We start from the raw sequence: 20597 nt of genomic DNA on the forward strand, positions 1-20597 counted from the left end.
ACTAAACCTATATGACCGCCGCTTCGCTGCGCGGCGATCATAATAGGTATAATCACTTATTTATCCCTCTCTCAGTTAAGCTCATTAATGAGCAGCGGTGAACGTATGTCTATGAATGAATGTATATTTATGACTGAACGTATGCATGGTTATGAATGGAGGAATTAATGCATATTTATAATTGCATGTATGGACATTAATGAATGGATAAATGAATGTATGTTTATGACTGAATGCATGGATGCTTATGGAAGTAGGAATGAGTGTTTGTAAGGCATGCATGGTGGAATAGAAGAATGCATGAAGGATGTTTTTTTGTAGTATAGATGGCAATTTGCACAGCTCATTTTGAGTAGCCCAAATGTTTACCATACTGTACTGTAATTTAAATGTTTACCGGACTGTACTGTAAGTTTGCTAGTTGTGTGCTCTGTTGTAGGCCTACATTTAATTCTTACAGCAATTTCCCTGGTATCCAAGAAAAATGTCTCCCTGGGGAATTAGGGATAACGGCCGCCGAGGTGTCCTGTTATACTGAAAAAATGGACGAGGAAGAGAGGCAAAGAACTCCCCAACGCACAGCAGAGGGGAGTTGCCTCCGGCCAAGTCCATTAATTCCATATAACAGGACACCTCGAAGGCCGTTATCCCGCTTATCACCCGGTTGCCACATAGGCAATAGTCATGCCTTTAACACGCAAAGGAAACAAGCGGTTCCGTTTAAAAAGAAGCCGACTTGTAGGCTACAACTTTCTTTGGCCCTATAATAGCGAACGCACGGACAGTTAGCTTGTTTACAGTTGATTCCATTGTTGTGAAGCCTGCTTTCAGGCTCAACCAAAGATTTTAGAACAGAGCTCTAGAATCTTTGGCCTCAACCATCGTCGTACTATGGTTGTTATAGTTACCATTCATAAGCATTGATATGGAACGGTGATTAAACCTTTTTTACCAGATCTACTTCATAGGTGTCCTGTTATTCAGAATAAATAGCCACCCCACCAGCCAATCAGAAAAGAGTATTTCTTTTCTCCGGGTGGTAATAAAGTAATAAAGTCATGGACTCCATTTGTGCTTGAATGAGATTACATGAATTTGATTGGTCTTATTAGTCATGCTTTTGAGATTAGTCTTGATTAGTGGTTTCTAAATGTATGTTCCATGCTTCAGGCTATGTTCATCAGATTAATAAATTAATTCAAATAGTCATATGTTCTAAGTAACTTGGTTGTTTTTATCTTACATAATCAGCTTTGGAGTTTTGGATGTACGTTTTAGTTTATTACCCAGCCTGTGCGTGCGTGTGTGTTAAATATCTTTGGAAGTGAAACAGTATAAAGTCTGTTGAAGTCTTTTATGATAATCTCACCTACTCCATGCCATGGGAGTGAGGGAGAAGGATGTGACCACTTCAGTATTGTTTCCTTGTGCCTGACAAGTACAGTTCAAGAAGTGGAAAATGGTGAAGGAGAACTTCTTTCATTACATGCGATTGTGATGATATCCTGAGTATTGATATCTATTGACACAAGGAGAGAGAGAGGGAGGGAGAGGGAGCTTAAAGGACCTCACACATCAAGCACTCACTCAGCAGATCCACACACACAGCAGACACTTGGCTTGACACTGACACACATGTTCACAACAGCAAGAACTGTATGGACCCTTGTGTGTACAGCGGGGAAAATAAGTATTGAACACGTCAACATTTTTTTCAGTAAGTATACTTCCAATGAGGCTATTTGCATGCAATTTTCACCAGATATTACTATTAACTCAGATAATCCACCCATATAAAAAAATCCAAACATTAAAGTCCATAAGTAGAGTTATGTGTAATAAAGTGGAATGACACAGGAAAAAAGTATTGAACACGCCTGCTGAAATTTCTTAAATACTTTGTGGAAAAGCCTTTTTTCGTAATGACAGCTTCAAGGCATTTCCTGTATGACGAAAACTAATCAGTCACAGTATTCTGGTGTGATTTTGGCCCATTCTTTTAAACAGATAGTCCTTTAATATTGAAGATTCCAGGGGTCCCTCTTGTGAATCCTGATCTTTAGTTAACTTCCAAAAATTGGATTGAAGTCAGGGCCTTGATTTCCTTTCTCTGAAACCAATTGAGAGTTTCCTTTGCTGAATGGTTTGGATCATTGTCCTGCTGGAAGGTCTAGCCATGTCTCATCCTCATCATCCTGGTGGATGTAAAGTTTCTCCTGGAACAAAATGACTCCATTCATCATTCCTTCAACTGTATGAAGTCTGCCAGTACCATGAGATGAAAAACAGCCCACACCATGATGCCACCACCTCCAAACCTCATTGTTGGTATGGTATTTTTAGGGTGATGCACAGTGCCATTTCTCCTTCAAATATGGTGTGTAGTATGACATCCGAAAAGTTCAAGTTTTGCTCTCACCAGACCAGAATACATTCTCTCAGTATTGCATAGGATTGTCCAAATGTTGTGTAGCAAACTTTCAACGAGGTTTGACATGTTTTTCTTCAGCAAAAGAGTCATGCGGGATGAGCGTGCGTAGAGGCCATGGTGGTGGAGTGCATTACCTATGATTTTCTCTGTAACAATTGTACCTGCTGCCTCCAAGTCTTTCTGGAGCTTTCCCTGAGTGGTCCTTGGATCTTCGGCTACACTTCTGACTATCCTTCTGACTTCCTGATCAGAAATCTTGCAAGGAGATCCTGTGCATGGCCAGTTGATGATGCATTGATGTTCCTTCCACTTGCAGATAATGGCACCAATACTGCTTGCTGGATGATTCAGAAGTTTTGAAGTGCATCTGTAACCAGTTCCATTGAAATGTTTTGCAACAATAAGGTTGCAAAGGTCTTGGGAGGGCTCTTTGCTTTTGCCCATCATGAAATGTTTCTTGTGTGACACCTTGGTAACAAAAAAACTTTTTATAGCCCACCAGTATGTACTAACCCAGTTTATATCAATTTGCACAGATAGGAGGGATAATTTCTGTAAATACTTATAGATTCCAGTTTGTTCCTTGCCATTCCTTGCCTTTGTGTACTGTTTTTTCTTAGTGTGTTCAATACTTTTTCCCTGTGCCATTCCACTTTTTTACTCATAACTCTACTTTTAGACATTAATGTTTGGATTTTTATATATGTGTGAATTACCTAAGTTAATACTAATGTCTGGTGAAAATTTCATGCGAATAGCCTCACTGGAAGTATACTTACTGAAAAAAATGTTGACGTGTTCAATACTTATTTTCCCCGCTGTATAAGAATCTGTGTGTGTGTGTTTGTTTGAGCATCTCTCTCGCACTGCAAACAAAGAATGAGCCAGGCACATGCTTTAGGTGCGCACAGAAACACACACACAGACACACAGACATGAACACACACAGACACGGACACACAACAGACAACACACACAACGACAAGGACACACAGGCGCGTAGCAAGCGTGGGGGATGTGGGTGTTATAACGTACACACTATTGCTGGAACACGATTCTATCCCCCACACATTTTGTCAGATTAAAATGAAAGTAAAATATGGAAATAAACGCTCCCATAAGGAGTTGGAACCGTATCTATAACGCACACACAGAGACACAAATAGGTCTGTTGATTTGATTGAACGGTCATCCAGCCAATCACATCAAGTTAGCCAGTGAAGAACCAGAGCCGCTCTGATCAAATTTGAAGTGTGCGTCTTTCAAGGCTGTGCTGCTGCTTGGGTCTGCATTATAACGTCTGCAGTGAGCAGATTTCAGGTAGAATTTAAATGATAATTGTTACCGCATGATGCTAGTTTAGTAAACCAAAATTCACTGACTGACAGTTTTTGTCACAATGTAGAAATGCAGGGAGTCAAAGTGAAAGCGGGGGTGCGAGCACCAAGGCACTTGTTTTTTCTGCAGAAAGACCTTGGCTACTGTTCTCAGAGCATTATGCTTTGTCTATGATCTGCAGCTTTTCTCAAACTATGGGCCTTCACAACAATTAACCTACTGGTCCACAAAGCCGCGAAATTAAGTTATGCCCGGTGCTTAACGTCTGATCATTTACAGCAAGATTGTATGGAACCGCGGACTGAAAAAAAAAATAAACTAGGCTAAGTTTCCCCAATCAGAAATACTTATTAATTTGGTGTCATCAACTATATAGACATAGCCCAGTCAGCACACATACGTCTCCAAGACGCTTGGAAAAGATCTGAACAGCTTAATTATAATTGTATACATCGCCATTTAGAACGTCTTATTTGACCTGATCTTTACAAACGTAGGCGGCATTTCACTCTTAATGAGTGTAGTGCTACATCTACTGGAGATCGCATTCCATTTAGAACATCTTATTTTGATCACAAATTTTGAGTTCTACATCTGAGAAGTAATATTTCCAGCATGAACTCAAATAGAGCGCTCATGCAATGTGTGCGTCCCTGCAGCAAGTGAAACTGGAGGTTATGTGGGCTAGAAGCAACAATAGTTTAAACAACAACGTGGCTTCCTGTAACTATCAATGGAAAAAAACATAGAAACTGCTAATCATAATCTTTAAATTGACATTAATTAAGCTTGCTATGTGCAACACAATTTATTTATATTCCCTTTACATACGTTTGGGTAGACTTCAAACGTTTTTGAATTTGAGCTTACAGTTCTGTCACAATTCTACGTCCTTTACATTTATTTAATAGGTATTAGTGATACCTCGAAATTAGGCTGTTGTCTGTTAGGCAATTTATTGTAGCCTGCTAACCCATATGCACAAAAAATATTTCTGAAATTATTTCTTGATTTATAACATGAGATATGTCTCCATGTAGGGTAGTGTCAAATAGTGAAGTGATAGCAGGTAGATCATGTGGGCCTACATGTCACATGAGCCACGCATAGGCGCTGCTTCTTCTGTCCCTCCCAAACTGCATTAAAATGGTGTTTTTAGCAATCAGAATCTCTTTTTTTTTCGGGGGAGAAACTCCCGGACACCAATATAGTCCGCACCCCTCTCAGAAAATACTTACAACGTCCCTGTCCCACAACCCCCACACTTTTAAAAAGCTTGATAGCCTCTGCGGACACACACACACACCCTTATGGCTCCCACACACAGCTGCGTGCTTCGCGTTGCTGGAGACGCATCCCATTCACTTTACATGGGCTCACGTGATCCGTTGCCGAACTGAATTGTGGGTCCGTCGCGTCGCGTTTCTCCCGCCGCTCGCGTTGAGGAGTTCAGCTGTTGCTGCACCGACAGACGGCACCGGCCAATCAAGCCAATCTACGGACGGCACCAACCAATCACATAACGGGTTTACTTCAAGTCATTTGCATAGCTACCGTCGGGAACACCCACTGGCATGCATTGACGGAATGCAGCTGTGTGTGGGAGCCGTTACTGACTTTTCCAGCACACTGTTGGACCTTTAGGGACACAAAGGTATGGAGCCCCCGGTGGCCCATGGTGGGAATATATATTTTATTTAGGACCACCGTGGGAATATATTTTTATTTAGGGGGACATTTTTTTCCCCCCAAGATTTTATTGCGTTCCCCCACAATGCTTTTGATTTTGCAAGGGAATGCAAAAGTTATTTTGAGGGAACGCAAAACTTTTGCGAGGGAACACATAAGTATTATGAGGGAACGCAAAAAGCTCTAAAAATAATTCCCACTGTGGGGGCTCCGTACAAAGGCCTGCCACTGTGGCAGTGCTTACAGAGGACTCAAATGTACCCCTCAACAAGCCAGTGTGTGTAGAAAAGTACAACAAGCAAGTGTGTGTAGAAATGTACAACAAGCAAGTGTGTGTAGAAATGTACAACAAGCCAGTGTGTGTGGAAAAAGGTACATAATGCAAAGCAGCATAATACTAGTTCCTGGGTTACCATAATAGTAACTGTGATGTATAGGATAGGTAAGCAAAAGTTGTACCCTACAGAACTGAACTCTGAGGGCCAGATGTAGGCTACGTACATTTGCGAATGTAGCGTTATCAGCGCCATGGACACACCGCAGATTGCGAACGCTGTCAGACCCAAGTTTCCATCGTATTTATCAATCGTTCAATCCTTAGTGTAAACTGCGCCTTTCTCTGCCTTTCTCCGCCCATAAACGCAATTTACGAATGTCCACAACTGAATGGCAGCGCCTACATACAAGCGCAGTTTAATGAAGTTAACTGATGACAACATTAAAAAGAATCAAACGTTTAGCGATCATGAAATGATACTGTAACGAATCTCCTGGGTAGGAAAAGGTACCCCTCTAGCGACCCCCTTTGTCCCTTCCCCCAGGTAGACAATTCAGAGAATGGGTAGACCCCAAACCACCACGGACAGTACAAAAGTAGCTTTATTTATTTCACAGGCACAGCCAGGCAGCTCCGGACATTATAATTAAATCAACTGACAGATGATTTGGGGATCCTCACTCACAATCGATGCAAAACAGCAATCCAATAAAACACAGCAATTCATAAACACCACAAAGAGGAAAACATCGCCATTCGGGTATCACAGCACACCATTCCAGTGTTCTCAATAAAAGGTTCCCTGCACCCCCGTCACTAATAAATTATAGTGCACAAGAGTTCCCCGACTTTCAATTATAAAAGCAGACACAGATACATATTAGTCAAATGAGTTATTAGAAGGGAGACTTCCCTGCTCCCCGAGACCCTCCCCTGGGGCCTGATGGCAATGGACAGCGAATCGAACCTTCAGGTGGCCAGCGAGGTTCCAGTAGCCTATGTAAATTCCAGCGTGTAAGTTCCAGTATGAAAGTTCTAGTATGTAATTCCAGTATGAAAGTTCTGGGGAGTTCGTGCAGGGGCTCACGAGTCCAGTAGTCCAACTCGCCCGCCAATCGCAGCATTGGTCTAGGTTTTAACAAGGCCTATACTAAGATTTCCTCCCCCCTACAGCTATCTTCACTGGCGGCGATCCTACTGACCGCGACCAGCACAATTTGTAACCGGTTTTGACCAACGCTCCCCCAGCGGAACGCCTGGACGGTCCAGATCAATCTCGGCCTCTCTCTCTCGCACGTTGCTCACCTGCATGCTCATATTGTCTCCTACCCAGGTGAGTCCAATTAGCGCAATTAGGCATCAAACACTGCTCCCTCATTATCTTTAGGCATTGCCCCCTCAGTTCACCACAATACCATACATGATGAGATGTAAACAAGCAGGGAGATAATGAAGATCAGTAGTTCTACTCAAACTACTTGTGCACGTAGGCTATGGAAGATTGGTCAAATCCAGCAAGTAGGAAAGTTTAAGTGAATGACGTGAAAGTAAGACATTCGAAAGGCCAACGAAAGTTAAGGTTGCTTTTGGTAGTACAAATACTTTCACCACAAAATCTGGTGCTCTAAATAGCGATTCTGTTGTCTTTGAAAGGTTCTCTTATTGACGCATTGAACTGCAATTTGGATTAACACCTGCTTTTACAAGGCGGAAGTATTTAGGCGCAGAATAGACGTGCGCTTTCAGGAGCAGTCTTTGTACATACCGCGGAATACATAACTAGGCGCTCTTTACTCTTTCTCTCCCATCACTTTCCCCTGCAGTGGCGTGCACAGACATTTTGGGGGGCAGGTGCTCAGAAGGGGGGGGGGCACTTTTTAGCGCATGTGGAACACTTAATTATAAAAAAAAATAATGAAATTTGACTTGTGCTGCAATTAGTAAATCAATATACAATTAAGACAATAAAGAGACCAAAATGTGTTAATTTATGTTGCCTAACAAAACCTATACAACAGAAAACGTTCGTCTTAACACATAGATTTGCAATTGCAAACTCTACCAAAATTATTTGTAGCCTATGTGGTCGTCCTCACATTATCTGTCATTGACCTGGGTACAGCGTAAAACTTTATCAGGTGACCAGTCGGCTAAAAATGCTTAGTTGTTTGATGCTGTATGAGACATTTTACTGCACAACAAAATGATTACACGTTGGGCTTAGAGGGCAAACTGTACGATTTTACTTGATCTGTAAGACAATAAAGAGACCAAACAGTACGAGAAGGAGTTATAGTGGGCTACTGACTGTTGTCATTACATGAATGCAGATGGGCATTTTTCACAGGTAATGGGGAACTTCCCGTTTCTTCTGTCAAATGAATGTGTTAATACATGTTGCCTAACAAAACATATACAACAGAAAACGTTCTTCTTAACACATACATTTGCAAAATCTACCGAAATTATTTGTATGTTGTCGTTACGTTATCTGTCATTGATTTGGGCTACAGCGTAAAACTTTATCTAGCTTCATCTAACTAGTTTATCAGGTGACCAGTCGGCAAAAATGCTTGTTTGGTGCTGAATGAGACATTTTACTGCACAACAAAATTATTACATGTTGGGCTTAGAGGGCAAACTGTAAGATTTTGCTTGATCTGTATGTTACCTGGCTGATGGGGCACGGGAGAAGCAGCCTGTCAGCGACCATGCCTGCTATCTGAAGACGCTTAGTGAACTGCTAGGTGCTGCGCATCTGGCGTGCCCTGCGCGCGACCGCGCGAGTTCACGTGACAAAGGAAGAGAGATAGGCTGGTTGGGTGTGCGCAAGAAGGTGGCTCATTTCGGGGAATTGTTTCAGTCGTTTTTAATGGCTGAGGTTTTTCAAAACCGACCTCAGTAAAATCTTAATATTAATAATAAAAAAAAAAAAAAAAAAAAAACAAGTTTCAAAAGGGCATTTTCGTTGATAAAGGGCAAACTTCCTAGTGCTTTAGCACCACCTAGTGTCTATGTATGCACGCCTATGTTCCCCTGGATCCTCCCATGAATGCATATGCATGACATGACATGACAATCGCAATCTCACACTTTCAGCTCCCGCAACAGGCAGTTTGCGCTTTTACATCATTGTGGCCTGTTTGTACATACCTCGCAATGATTTTACACGCACATTGCGAAACAAATACGCCTGAAATGGGCGCAAAAGCGTTAGTACATCTGGCCCTGAGAGAGAAGTTCCTCAGCGGGGTCATGGCACAGTGCACTATGTCGGCCGCGATACCGATCTGTGCTCTCGGATGCTCACTTGGGTGAGCGCATTTGCAGACTGCGTGTGACAGTCACACAGGAAACCACAGCACAAGAAGCGGAAGTCGAGGTGCCCTGTCAAGCAGGAGACCCAGGGCATGAGAATGCAGCATGGGAAACTCTGATGCGCCACGGCAACAGGCAGCACAACAAGAAGCGCACAGCACACCACGTCCTCATTGTCTTCTGAACAGCTGAACATCGCACTCCATCACTGAGCTGCAGGACGACTGCATAGGTGAGTGTCATTATGCATTATTCTGTGTGTACACACACACACACACACACACAATATTTTTCTGCTCTCAACTTAATAAGTTAATCATAATAAGATAGCCTTCTATTTCTTACATAAACCTGGCACATTCGCAATTGGCATAGATGTCTGCCATTTTGTGTGTGTGTGTGTAGATGTAGTGAGAGAGCTGTAGTGCTGGTGTTCTCCCCCTCCCCTCCGCCCCCAGTACTACCTGGGCTTTCTGCTTTGGGTGTAAATGAGCAGCATTTTCAGCAGCACACACTGCTTCACAGTGCACTTAATGTGAGCAAGGCCCTGCACGCATGAGTAAGAGCACAGCAGCAGTGTGTGCATGTGTGTGTGTGTGTGTGTGTGTGTGTGTGTGTGTGTGTGTGTGTGTGTGTGAACATGTCCCTGGACCTCTGTATGAGCAGCAGAGACAGCTCAGCGTTATCAACAGGTCACATGCTGGTGAGGCAGTGAAGCGCTGAGTGCATAGAGAGAAACAGAGAAAAGCAGTGCCATTACTGTGTGTGTGTGTGTGTGTGTGTGTGTGTGTGTGTGTGTGTGTGTGTGCACAGAGGGAGAGACAGAGAAGTAGGCTGCGCACGCATGTGTGTGTGAATAAGTGTGGTGATAGAATGGTGAATTCAGAAGAACAGAGAATGAGTTTGAGACTGGACTGCATTTACCTGCAAGACTATGCACAAGTTTGAATACAAAGCTGTAATCTTCATTAAAACATGCACCTGTTTATTTAATAAATTGCTTTTCTGTGCAGGATGCATTGGTATATTAAAGGTAGGCCTATACTGTACGGTTTATAACCGAGTGTCTGTGAGGAGTAGAATGGATGCTGAGCTTCAGGTCATGGGAGAAGCAGGGCAGATAAGGTCAACTGCACCGCAGAGACCCAACGCTTGGCCTATTCTTTTTCTGAGGTTATTTAACGTAGGCCTATAGGGCAGATAAGGTCAGCTTCACCTCAGAGACCCAATGCTTGGCCTCTGAGGTTGTTCCTTTTTCTGAGGTTGTCCCTTTTTCTGAAGTTGCCCCTTCAGCCGAAATCTATTCGATGATAAGTAGGTGTGACCCCACAGGCCATTTACAAGTCTTTTACAAGAGCCTGACTGATGTAGTCTACAGAGAGACAGACAGACTGGTGTAGTCTAGAGAGAGAGACAGACAGACTGGTGTAGTCTAGAGAGAGAGAGACAGACAGACAGGTGTAGTCTAGAGAGACACAGACAGACTGATGTAGTCTAGAGAGAGAGAGACAGACTGGTGTAGTCTGACTCTGACTCTAGACTCTGGAGGTTGGGAGAGTGGGAACACCTGAGGCTGAGCGAGAGCTGGGAGAAGCAATAAACAGAGTCCCGGAGAGATTGACTTGGGAAGTCAGTGTAAACAGCAGAGATGAACAGAAACAGTGACAATAAGAATGAGGGAGGACTGAGTTAGGGGAGCAGCGCTGGTATTAATGAAAACCAGTCACAGACTTCAACACACACACACACACACACACACACACACACACACACACACCTTGCACTGATCCACACCGATGCTGAATGCTGCCTTCTTCTGATTTTCTATTTCCATTTCAGGAGAAGAAGAGAAGATAGAGTCTCTCTCAACATGGCAGCATCACCGAGGCAGTTCACACACACAGAGTCCACACACACACACACACACACACAGCTGCCACCAGTGAGGGCTCACACAGATGGACATCGGGATAGAGCTGTAGATACTGCTGAGTTGGAGCAGAGGGTGAGTAGCCAGCTGAGCTGTTACCTGGAGTGCACAATTTAAAAAAACATTTATGAACATTCTTACAAATTCTGTTTTTGGAAGTGAGCTCTTTATTCATTATCTTATTAAATGCTTTTATCCAAAGTTACAGGATGCGCAGATATACAGTTTGCAGTCTCCTATCAGTAGTTGATTCCCTCCCTGTCAATGAAATCCACAATGTGGGTGTGGTTAGTGTCTTCCTGTTCCTGATTGGCCAGAGGAGCATTACACAGTGTAATGTTTAGTAGATCTTAAGAAGTTTGTCTGGAGAGTTCTAAAGTTCAACAATGTATGACTACGGCACTCTTTGGTAGGGAAACAATTAAAAGAAAAAAAAAATAATCCAAGGCACTCTTCTGGCAAAATAATGTAGAAAGCCGTTATTTGATGGCTAGTTCATAATGAAATTGTTAAAAAAATGTATCAGACATGTTGAAAATGAACAGAATAGAGACTCTTGTGTAGCAGAACACACATCCTTCTTCTGGGTGTAGCCTTTAGCCCACAGTTTCCCTTTTTGTGCAGGGTAATCAGAATCACCTGAGCAGAGAGGAAGTGATCTCACAGGTGACCAATACAGAGACTAAAGATATGATGTAATTTCCACTCGTTCTCCACAGATGAGCTGGTCAGCCTGAGCTGCGTCTTCTGCTTTGGGTCTCAGAGTCAGTGACCATGGAGAACACCACCTACCACAACTCCTCCTACCAGACGTTCATGTTGCCTTCACAGTCAACGTGGAGGATGGAGAACTCCACCTGGCTGGCCTCCACCACCATAGATACGTCTACGTCCACCATCAGAGCTTCGTCTACGTCCAGCACCCCTCTGGTCTTTCTCCCTTTCCTCCTCCTCCTCATCTTCGCCACGGTGGCGGGGAACATGTTGGTGATCATGGCCGTGACGCGCACCCCTGGGCTACGGACCACCACGGGCGTGCTGCTGACCTCGCTGGCGTGCGCGGACCTGGTGATGGGCCTGCTGGTGCTCCCGCCGGGCGCCGGGCTGGTGGTGAGCGGCCGCTGGGCACTGGGCGAGCGCGCCTGCCGGCTCTGGACCGGCGTGGACGTGCTCTGCGTGACGGCCAGCATCGGGACGCTGTGCGGCATCGCCGTGGACCGCTACGTGGCCATCACGCGGCCGCTGCGCTACGCCAGTCTCCTGGGCAAGCGCCGCGCGCGCCTGCTGGTCTGCGTGGTCTGGAGCGTGGCGGTGCTCAACGGGATCCTCGTGGCCTGCGTGCTGGAGCCGCAGAGGCGGACGGCGACGAGGACGGACTGCTGTGAGTTCCGCATCTCGCCCACGTACGCGCTCGTGTCCTCCACCGTCTCTTTCTACCTGCCGCTCCTCATCATGGCGTTCGTCTACAGCCGCGTCTACACCATCGCCCGCCACCAGCTCCGTGCCATCGACCGGAACCGCCAGCGCTTCTTTCGTACTCAGAGCTCCGTCTGCAGCGAGCTGGAGTCCTGCACCAGCCCGACCTCCGTCAGCACCGCTACGTCCGCCCCACCTGTGGCCGTCGGGGGAGTGACGCCGGCACACAGTGCCCAGTCCAGCCGGGGGAGAGGTGCGCTGCGGAGACAGCTGCGGGCACTGCGCACCCTGGGCATCATCATGGGCACATTCACACTCTGCTGGCTGCCCTTCTTTGTTGCCAACGTCATCAGGCCATTTCGTGTGGCACCCCAAGGCCAGTTTATTTATGCACAAAGGCTGTGTGTTAACATAAATGGGTTTTACATAAATAAAAGCAAATAATAGGAAATAATAGGAAATAATAGCAAATTTTTATAGCATTTTAAGTAATAAAGTTCATAAAATAGAATCATATGGTTATGATTTTGGTTATGTTACTTTGCAGACAGCAGATACCAACAGGCAGCGTGCACAGACCTCTTCACAGTGCTCAACTGGCTGGGCTACCTCAACTCTGCACTGAACCCCCTGATCTACTGCCACAGCCCCGAGTACCGGCACGCCTTCAGGGCTTTGCTGCGGATGCCCACCGTAGCCAGGCCCAGCATGGACGGCCTCTACAAGGCCCTGCGCTCCAGCTGCCCCTGTGCCCCCCGCCCCGGGCACGACCTGAGGGTGACACAAGGGGCAGGTGAGGGGGACCTGAACAGCGCTCCTGGCGTGATGGGCATGAATGAAGTGAACAGCGCTCCTGGCGTGATGGGCAGCGCTCCGGGCATGAGGACGGCTGGAGACGCGGCACTGCAGCAGAGTTGAGACCTGGTGGTGTGATGTGAGGATGACCACATTCCATTTCATACGCACAATTTATACAGACACCTGCAGAGTCTTAAGGTCAACCAAAGCTGATTTAATAACTAGGCAAAATCTGTTTCCAAATTTAACACCATTGACAAGTCCTTAACCACAAACATCGATAAGTCAGCTTAATGCTCCACGCATGCCACACAAAAGCTGCAACTCATTCACGAGAACTTTGTTGATAGACTTGCTTTTTGCCCGCCATTTATGTCAGGGCCAGGGAATTAAAGCATTTCACTATTTGAAGTAATTTACATTTATTCGTTTAATTTGCATCTTTATCCAAAGCAACTTACAAGGAGGAATGACATTCAAGCTGTATGCAAAAGGAGACTTTAGTGTAGCAATGAATATTACGGTTACATGCTACGCAAATGAAGACAGTGAATGAATTTGAATGAACTGAAGACTATGCTTCATGGTCTGAGGCAGTTTAATACAGGAAGCTGATTACATCACAATGCTCTCTTACTTGGAAAAGGAAACATTTATTTGATTATTTTGATTATTAATAAAGAACTTTGATCAAGTAGCAACACTGATATGTTGCAGATCTCATCCAGTGTGCAAGTAGGTCACAGGACACATCTCTGTTGCGTCTAATCAGCTGTCTCTTTGAAGTGAGAAAGCCGCATATGAAAGGTTCCCACACTGTAATGTGTGGGGGTGGCTGGAGCGCGTGGCCCCAGAGTTTCACTTCACTCAACCTTGCCCTTGTTATGGTTTTGCATTTGTTTTTTGTGGTGTTCCAAAATATGCATGCATGCAAACACACACACACACTGTGTATATATACACAGACACACATATATATATATATATATATATATATATATACACATACATACATATATATATATATATATATATATATATATATATATATATATATATATATATATATATATATATATATATATATACATATATACATACATACACACACACACACACACACACATATATATATATACATACACATACTGTGTATATATATATATATATATATATATATATATATATATATATATATAGTATGGGTGCTGGCCATCAAACAGGACAGGTAGTAACTAAGGTTACCAAGATAAGATAGTGTCTTAGACCTAAGTTAGCCTGGGGGCAAGGTGTCTAAGTTCTATTGTTCAAAATGAGTCAGTCTTTATTTTTATGAAACTGCCTAACTTGCACTAGACTAGCATATGAGCAAATTTAAGACTGTAAGTAGAGGTGGCGTCTGCGCCTTTAGTTCAGTCAAACTGTAGCAAAAGAAGAGCCGCACACAAGGGCTGTAGGACATCAAAAATGTAATCAAAGTGTCTTGGCCATGGAACAAAAAGTAACAAATGTTTCGGGCCTCCCATCAAATGTAAGACTGGCCTAACACTACCGATCAGTCTAAAATAGGTACGTGAAACCGGCCACAGGTCAGCACCATAGGTCAGCAAACACACCAGCACACGCGCCTAAAGCACAAGCTGCGAAGCCATTACGCCTGCACACAGGGTGCAGCGTGCAGCTGTGATGGTTTAGTCGTACAGTACAGCGTGCAGCGTGCAGCTGTGATGGTTTAGTTGTACAGTACAGCGTGCAGCTGTGGTGGTTTAGTCGTACAGTACAGCGTGCAGCTGTGATGGTTTAGTCGTACAGTACAGCGTGCAGCTGTGATGGTTTAGTCATACAGTACAGTGCAGCTGTGGTGGTTTAGTCATACAGTACAGCGTGCAGCTGTGATGGTTTAGTCGTACAGTACAGCGTGCAGCTGTGATGGTTTAGTCGTACAGTACAGCGTGCAGCTGTGATGGTTTAGTCGTACAGTACAGCGTGCAGCTGTGATGGTTTAGTGGTACAGTACAGCCTGCAGCTGTGATGGTTTAGTCGTACAGTACAGCGTGCAGCTGTGATGGTTTAGTCGTACAGTACCTATCAGTGCACTTCTTTTGGTAGCTGTTTTATTTGTGTGTTAGGCTGGGCAAACCCAGCCTGATTTACTGGCGATTTATTTTTCGCCCTGCAGCTCAATGTTCAATCTTAAAAGATTGAGCTCGGTCTGGTGATAGCCAGACTATTTGTGCATAGCTTTCTTTTGAAATTCAACCTTCCCTTTTTAGAATAATGATAAACAATGGCAGCATTTATCATAAAGAGACTACTGTTTGCAGGGTTGTGCGTGCCTAATTATCTGATCTGGATGTCAGAACTGAAGCTGAACTAACAGTCTGAGGGAATCCCTTGTGGTTGATATCATCTAGCCTACACTGGTGGTTCTCAAAGTAAGGTATGCGTACCATTGTTGGTATGCATACTGTACTCTCTCTAGTGGTGCTCCAGGAGTCTCCAAGATAAAGATGAAATATTCACTTCAAATTAGATTATATAATCCTTTGATTTTTTTGTTTTATCTTGCTCTATTAGGCTGTAGTATGAAAAATCTCTGATTTTTTTTTCCAAAGGACCCTTCCAATTTCTATGAACCTCTACCAAACGGTTGAAATGCCAGTTTATGGTAAAAGTCAGTTATCTGACTTTGGAATGAGATTATTGTGTTTTACTGAAAGAAAAAAGTTGTTTTCCCCACAAAAGTGGTATTATCTTGTAGCCCTGGTCCCAGAGTTTAAGAAAAATCATGTTAACAAGAAATGAACTCATTCCCACTGTACCTGCAGACCACTTAAGTAAATGTATCATTGAAATGAATAGGATTCTATGGATTTAGGTGAAGAACGTGTACACATAATACATTTTGGTCTGTACCATGAAGAGAAAACTGATTCAACTATATAAACCATATATTTTCTGAAAGCTTAGACCAGGGATTCCCAAACTGTGGTACGCGTACCCCTGGTGGTACGCGAGCTGCCACTAGGGGGTACGCGAGATGAAAAGGGCAATGGCGGAAAGGAGTTAAAAATTATTAATTAATTAATACTGTAATTAATTAATAAATAATACATAATTTCGAATCGGCTTATAATGATATGGAAACGTGAAATTAAAGGAAATCATTTGTAAACTCTATAATAGGCTATGTTTTCATTAAAAAAATAAGCTACACACAATACACGTGTTTTCCTGCGGGCAGCCAGAATATCTGGCGCGTTAGTTTCGTTGAAGTATAGGCTAGGTAGAACGCTGCGTAAACATGGAAGTGGCTAAAAACAGGGACACTGTCCAAAAGGCCTAATTAAAGCGATCGAAGAGGAGAAGCGAGAGAAACAGAGCAGGACACAGGTAACGATGGGATGGGGGCAGACTAATGAAGGTGGAGATGGAGCGCAGGGGGATAAAAGAAAGAACGAGACAGAAAAGACTGCGCAAAGAAAACAAAAGTATGATGAGGCATACAGTATAGTCCTAGGCTTCGTGGATTGGGACTGACGGACTGCCCAAAGCCACAGTGCGTGGTCTACAGTGAGATGCTACCTAACCATTCTAATGTGGTTCTCCACACTGTTTTTTTTTTAACGTGAGAGCTCATAGACCAGTTGTACATTTTGATTATGTTATCATGTAGGGCGGCTAATTAAACAACGATGCCTAGAATGCGTCAATAGAATGTGTTACTTTTTTATGTGTTGGATGGTGGGGGTACGCGAGCCGAGTCAGGATGTAGAAGGTGGTCCGCGGGGAAAAAAGTTTGGGAACCGCTGGCTTAGACCCTCAGGATGTAATCTAATATGACATGAGACATGTCCCACCCTCCTCATTAGTATGCAGCCCATGCATAACACATTGGGTATTGGTACAGTAAATCGGTATATGGCTGATACCTTTGGGTCTGTGCCATTTAGGAAAAACTGGTTCAACTATATAAACCATATATTTTCTGAAAGCTTAGACCCTCAGGATGTGATCTAACGTGACATGAGACATGTCCCACCCTCCTCATTAGTATGCTGCCCATGCATTACACATTGGGTATTGGTAAATTAAGCGTATGGGCATTTTGGGCTGTACCATGGAGGAAAAACTAATTAAACCACCTAAACCATACATTGTCTGAAAACATATACCCTCAGGATGTGAACTGACATGGGTTTTGACATCTGTCACCCTCCTCATGACATGATAGCCCAAAACGGTATTGGCCATATACACTATTTACCAATACCCAATGTATTATGCTTGGGCAGCATACTAATGAGGACCTGCTTTTACAAGGCGGAAGTATTTAGGCGCAAAATAGACGTGCGCTTTCAGGAGCAGTCTTTGCACATACCGCAGAATACATAATTAGGCGCTATTTACGCTTCCCCTCCCATCTCTTTACTCTAAACTCCCACTTTCCTCTGGATCCTCCCATGAATGCATATGCATGACAGGGCAATGTGCCCTTTTCAGCTCCCGCGACAGGCAGTTTGCGCTTTAACATCTTTGCGGTCTGTTTGTACATACTCGCAATGATTTTACACGCACGTTGCGAAACAAATACGCCTGAAGTGGGCGCAAAAGCGTTAGTACATCTGGCCCAGAGTGAGGGAGAAGTGAAACAGCTCATTAATACAAGATTGTGTTTACCACGGTCACAGTGCTACTTAGAGGAGGGACCAAACACAGAGCAAACACCAGTTTTTACACAAAAGCAAATATCTTTACTTACTGTAGTGACTGTCTTAACACAAATCAGACACTCGGCAGGGTGAGGGCTAGATCCTGTTTTTGACGCGCTATAGGCCTGTCCACTTCGGATAAAGTTGAAGTCCACAACGTTTAGAGTCCTTGGGTGGTGTTCCCATTTAATAGCAAAGATAGTTTACAGAGTTCAGAGTATATGCAAACGTGAGGGCTAATCTAGCTGTGGCGTGCCAGCGGTAAAAACCGTGCGATCTCCCCGCCACCCTAGCATCATTACCCACCCGCTACACCTGTTAATTAATTACCTGGCGCCTGTGCCACCGTGACCTATGACCTAGCTACTGTAACACAAGCACACTGCCCTCTAGTGTAGACCACCACCACAACATCAACAATAGCTAATGGCTCCCACACTTACAATACTTAGTTGTACAAGAGTACAACATAGGGACATTAAGACAATAACCAGCAAGGGACAGAACAAAATCAAGACCATGACAACCACACTATCTGAGGGAAAATAATTATTTGTTGTGCTGTGCACAAAGACTTTGACTTGACTTTGCATTAATGTGATCTAACTTTTCTTCACCTTAGATCCAGTATATGCACAGTGAGAGGTGAACCCCTTGTAACCATCCTGTGACCTCCGACCCTGAGCCTGACCTCTGACCCCACAGTCAGCACCCATGGGCTCACTGGAGTATACATCTAACAGAAGACTCATGCCGCAAAGCCCTCTGGGAAACAAAACACGCACACCAGAATGTGACAAACACGTTAAAACTGCTGGATTCCTGCCTGCTCACGTTTGTGTGTGCACATCTTAAGCCCCTGCGTCAGTTTATGTACTCACCTCCACAAATACTGTTGCTAGCTTGACTCATTCAAAATGGCTTTATTAGCCTCACTGTTTGTATGCAGCGTTACCAAAGCACAAAGAACAGGAACATCAAACAAATAAAAGCAAGGCTAATAAAGTTGGGATTACCTAGACAGTGTTTGGTTGAGCTCTGCTGAAGACTCTTAGATACAGATGAGAATGGCAGAGGCCTGTGGAGGAGGACTGCTCACTGGAGTTAAGTCATCTGTGATTGGTCAATTATTGTTAACAAGAGAGTGAACCGTTTGCTTTTAATCTGAGCATCTATAGATCTATAGGAAGTTCAAGTTCAAGTTTATTATCATGTACTCATAAATAAGCATTTATCAGCATTGAAATTCCTTGTGCATAGGTAAGGGAATTCATTTGTCAATCCCTTGAAGTTGAAAGTATATAGGCCGTTCAATTTCACAATAACCAACTGGACATGACAATGATACAAAGATAAAGTCTTGGAGGAAAAACATACTCCCTGGTTTGACCAGAGAAGAGACAGAGGATGAGACACAGGATGAATCAGAATTAGAGACAAATTCCACTTGTCAAACACATCTCAAACAAAGAGACAACACATCTCCAACAGCTCAATGGGATCCAAGCTCACAGCAGCACACAGATCTCCAGCAGCACACAGATCTCCAACAGCTCAATGGGATCCAGCAGCACACAGATCTCCACAGATCTCCAGCAGCACACATATCTCCAGCAGCACAAAGATCTTCAAGACTGAATTTCAAACTTGTGAAGAACAGACTTCCAAAACCTTAAGCCACTCCAGCAACACTACACATAATGCAGTAGGTCTAGTGTATCCACTGATGGAATAAGGAACGCTGAAAAGTAGATTTAATGCTTTGCATTTCTCAGGTATATTTTTCTCATGTTGTCTTTTCTCAGGATGTTTGCCCTCTTGCACATGTTACTATACATGTTATCTCCTACTTGCTTGGAAAGGGAGAGGTACTCAGTTGGTCAAAATCCTACTGCACCTTTAAATATATATCCACAAAATACAAAAACATGACATCTGTCTCGTTATTTCAGTCTTAAAATGGTTTGTATACCACCTAGACAGTGGAAGTGGGAAACGAGCATAATGGCTTTGGGAAAACCACAACCAATCAACATGTTTCTGATATATGGATGGGAGGGGCATACTTTTGAGTGTTATTTGAGCTTAAATATCAAGAAACTTTCACCAGAGTCTTGAACTTTGCTTGTAATGCTTTTAGCTGAACCCACCAACTCTCATCAACTCTAAAAGCTTAAACTCTGAATGGGCGGCATGGATAATAGGCCTCATCAGACTCCATTGTACTGAAGCATGATCCGCTCTCCAGTTTGACATGCAGGTTGCGTTGCTCCTCTCATCTTACCCAGTGATTACAGGGCCGCGGAGGGGGGGGGGGGGGTATCAGAATAGCTGTAATCTATCTACGAGGGATGCCGTGATGCATTTCCCCTGCACATCAGTCTCCACTAAGAGGAGGAGAAGTGACACTGAGGATGTGATTAAGCTGCGGCTATTGTCATAGCTCACACCCATTAGAGACTCGCTAAGCATAAGAACAGACAATTGAGAATATTGCAGGAGCTCCCACAGGTGATCATATCATGTGCCTTATTAATCATGACGGTGAAATGGAGCATCAATGACAGCAAAATTAGTTTAAAGCCCACACCCACACACACACATACACACACACACACAAATAATCAGAAAGTCCCTCCACAGTGTGACTCGTTTTTTATTAATGGAGGCAGCAGAGAGAGCAGGAGA

General features: G+C 43.8%; 1 protein-coding gene across 1 annotated transcript; it reads left to right on the plus strand.

Moving 5' to 3' along the window:
• Positions 1-9178: 9178 nt before the first annotated feature.
• On the plus strand, positions 9179-19836 carry LOC143123512 (beta-3 adrenergic receptor-like). The gene is made up of 5 exons (XM_076284965.1): positions 9179-9285; positions 10893-11058; positions 11703-12779; positions 12954-13333; positions 18532-19836. Exons 3-4 carry the CDS (start codon positions 11758-11760, stop codon positions 13315-13317), a joined length of 1386 nt encoding a protein of 461 aa, XP_076141080.1. The 5' UTR covers positions 9179-9285; positions 10893-11058; positions 11703-11757; the 3' UTR covers positions 13318-13333; positions 18532-19836.
• The last annotated feature ends 761 nt before the right edge of the window (positions 19837-20597 follow it).

This window comes from Alosa pseudoharengus, unplaced genomic scaffold (genome assembly GCF_046254945.1).
Source record: "Alosa pseudoharengus isolate Yale_2024_CS ecotype anadromous, Long Island Sound unplaced genomic scaffold, YU_APseudo_1.1 YU_APseudo_1.1_scf_14, whole genome shotgun sequence".
NCBI classification, from domain to species: Eukaryota; Metazoa; Chordata; class Actinopteri; order Clupeiformes; family Clupeidae; genus Alosa; species Alosa pseudoharengus.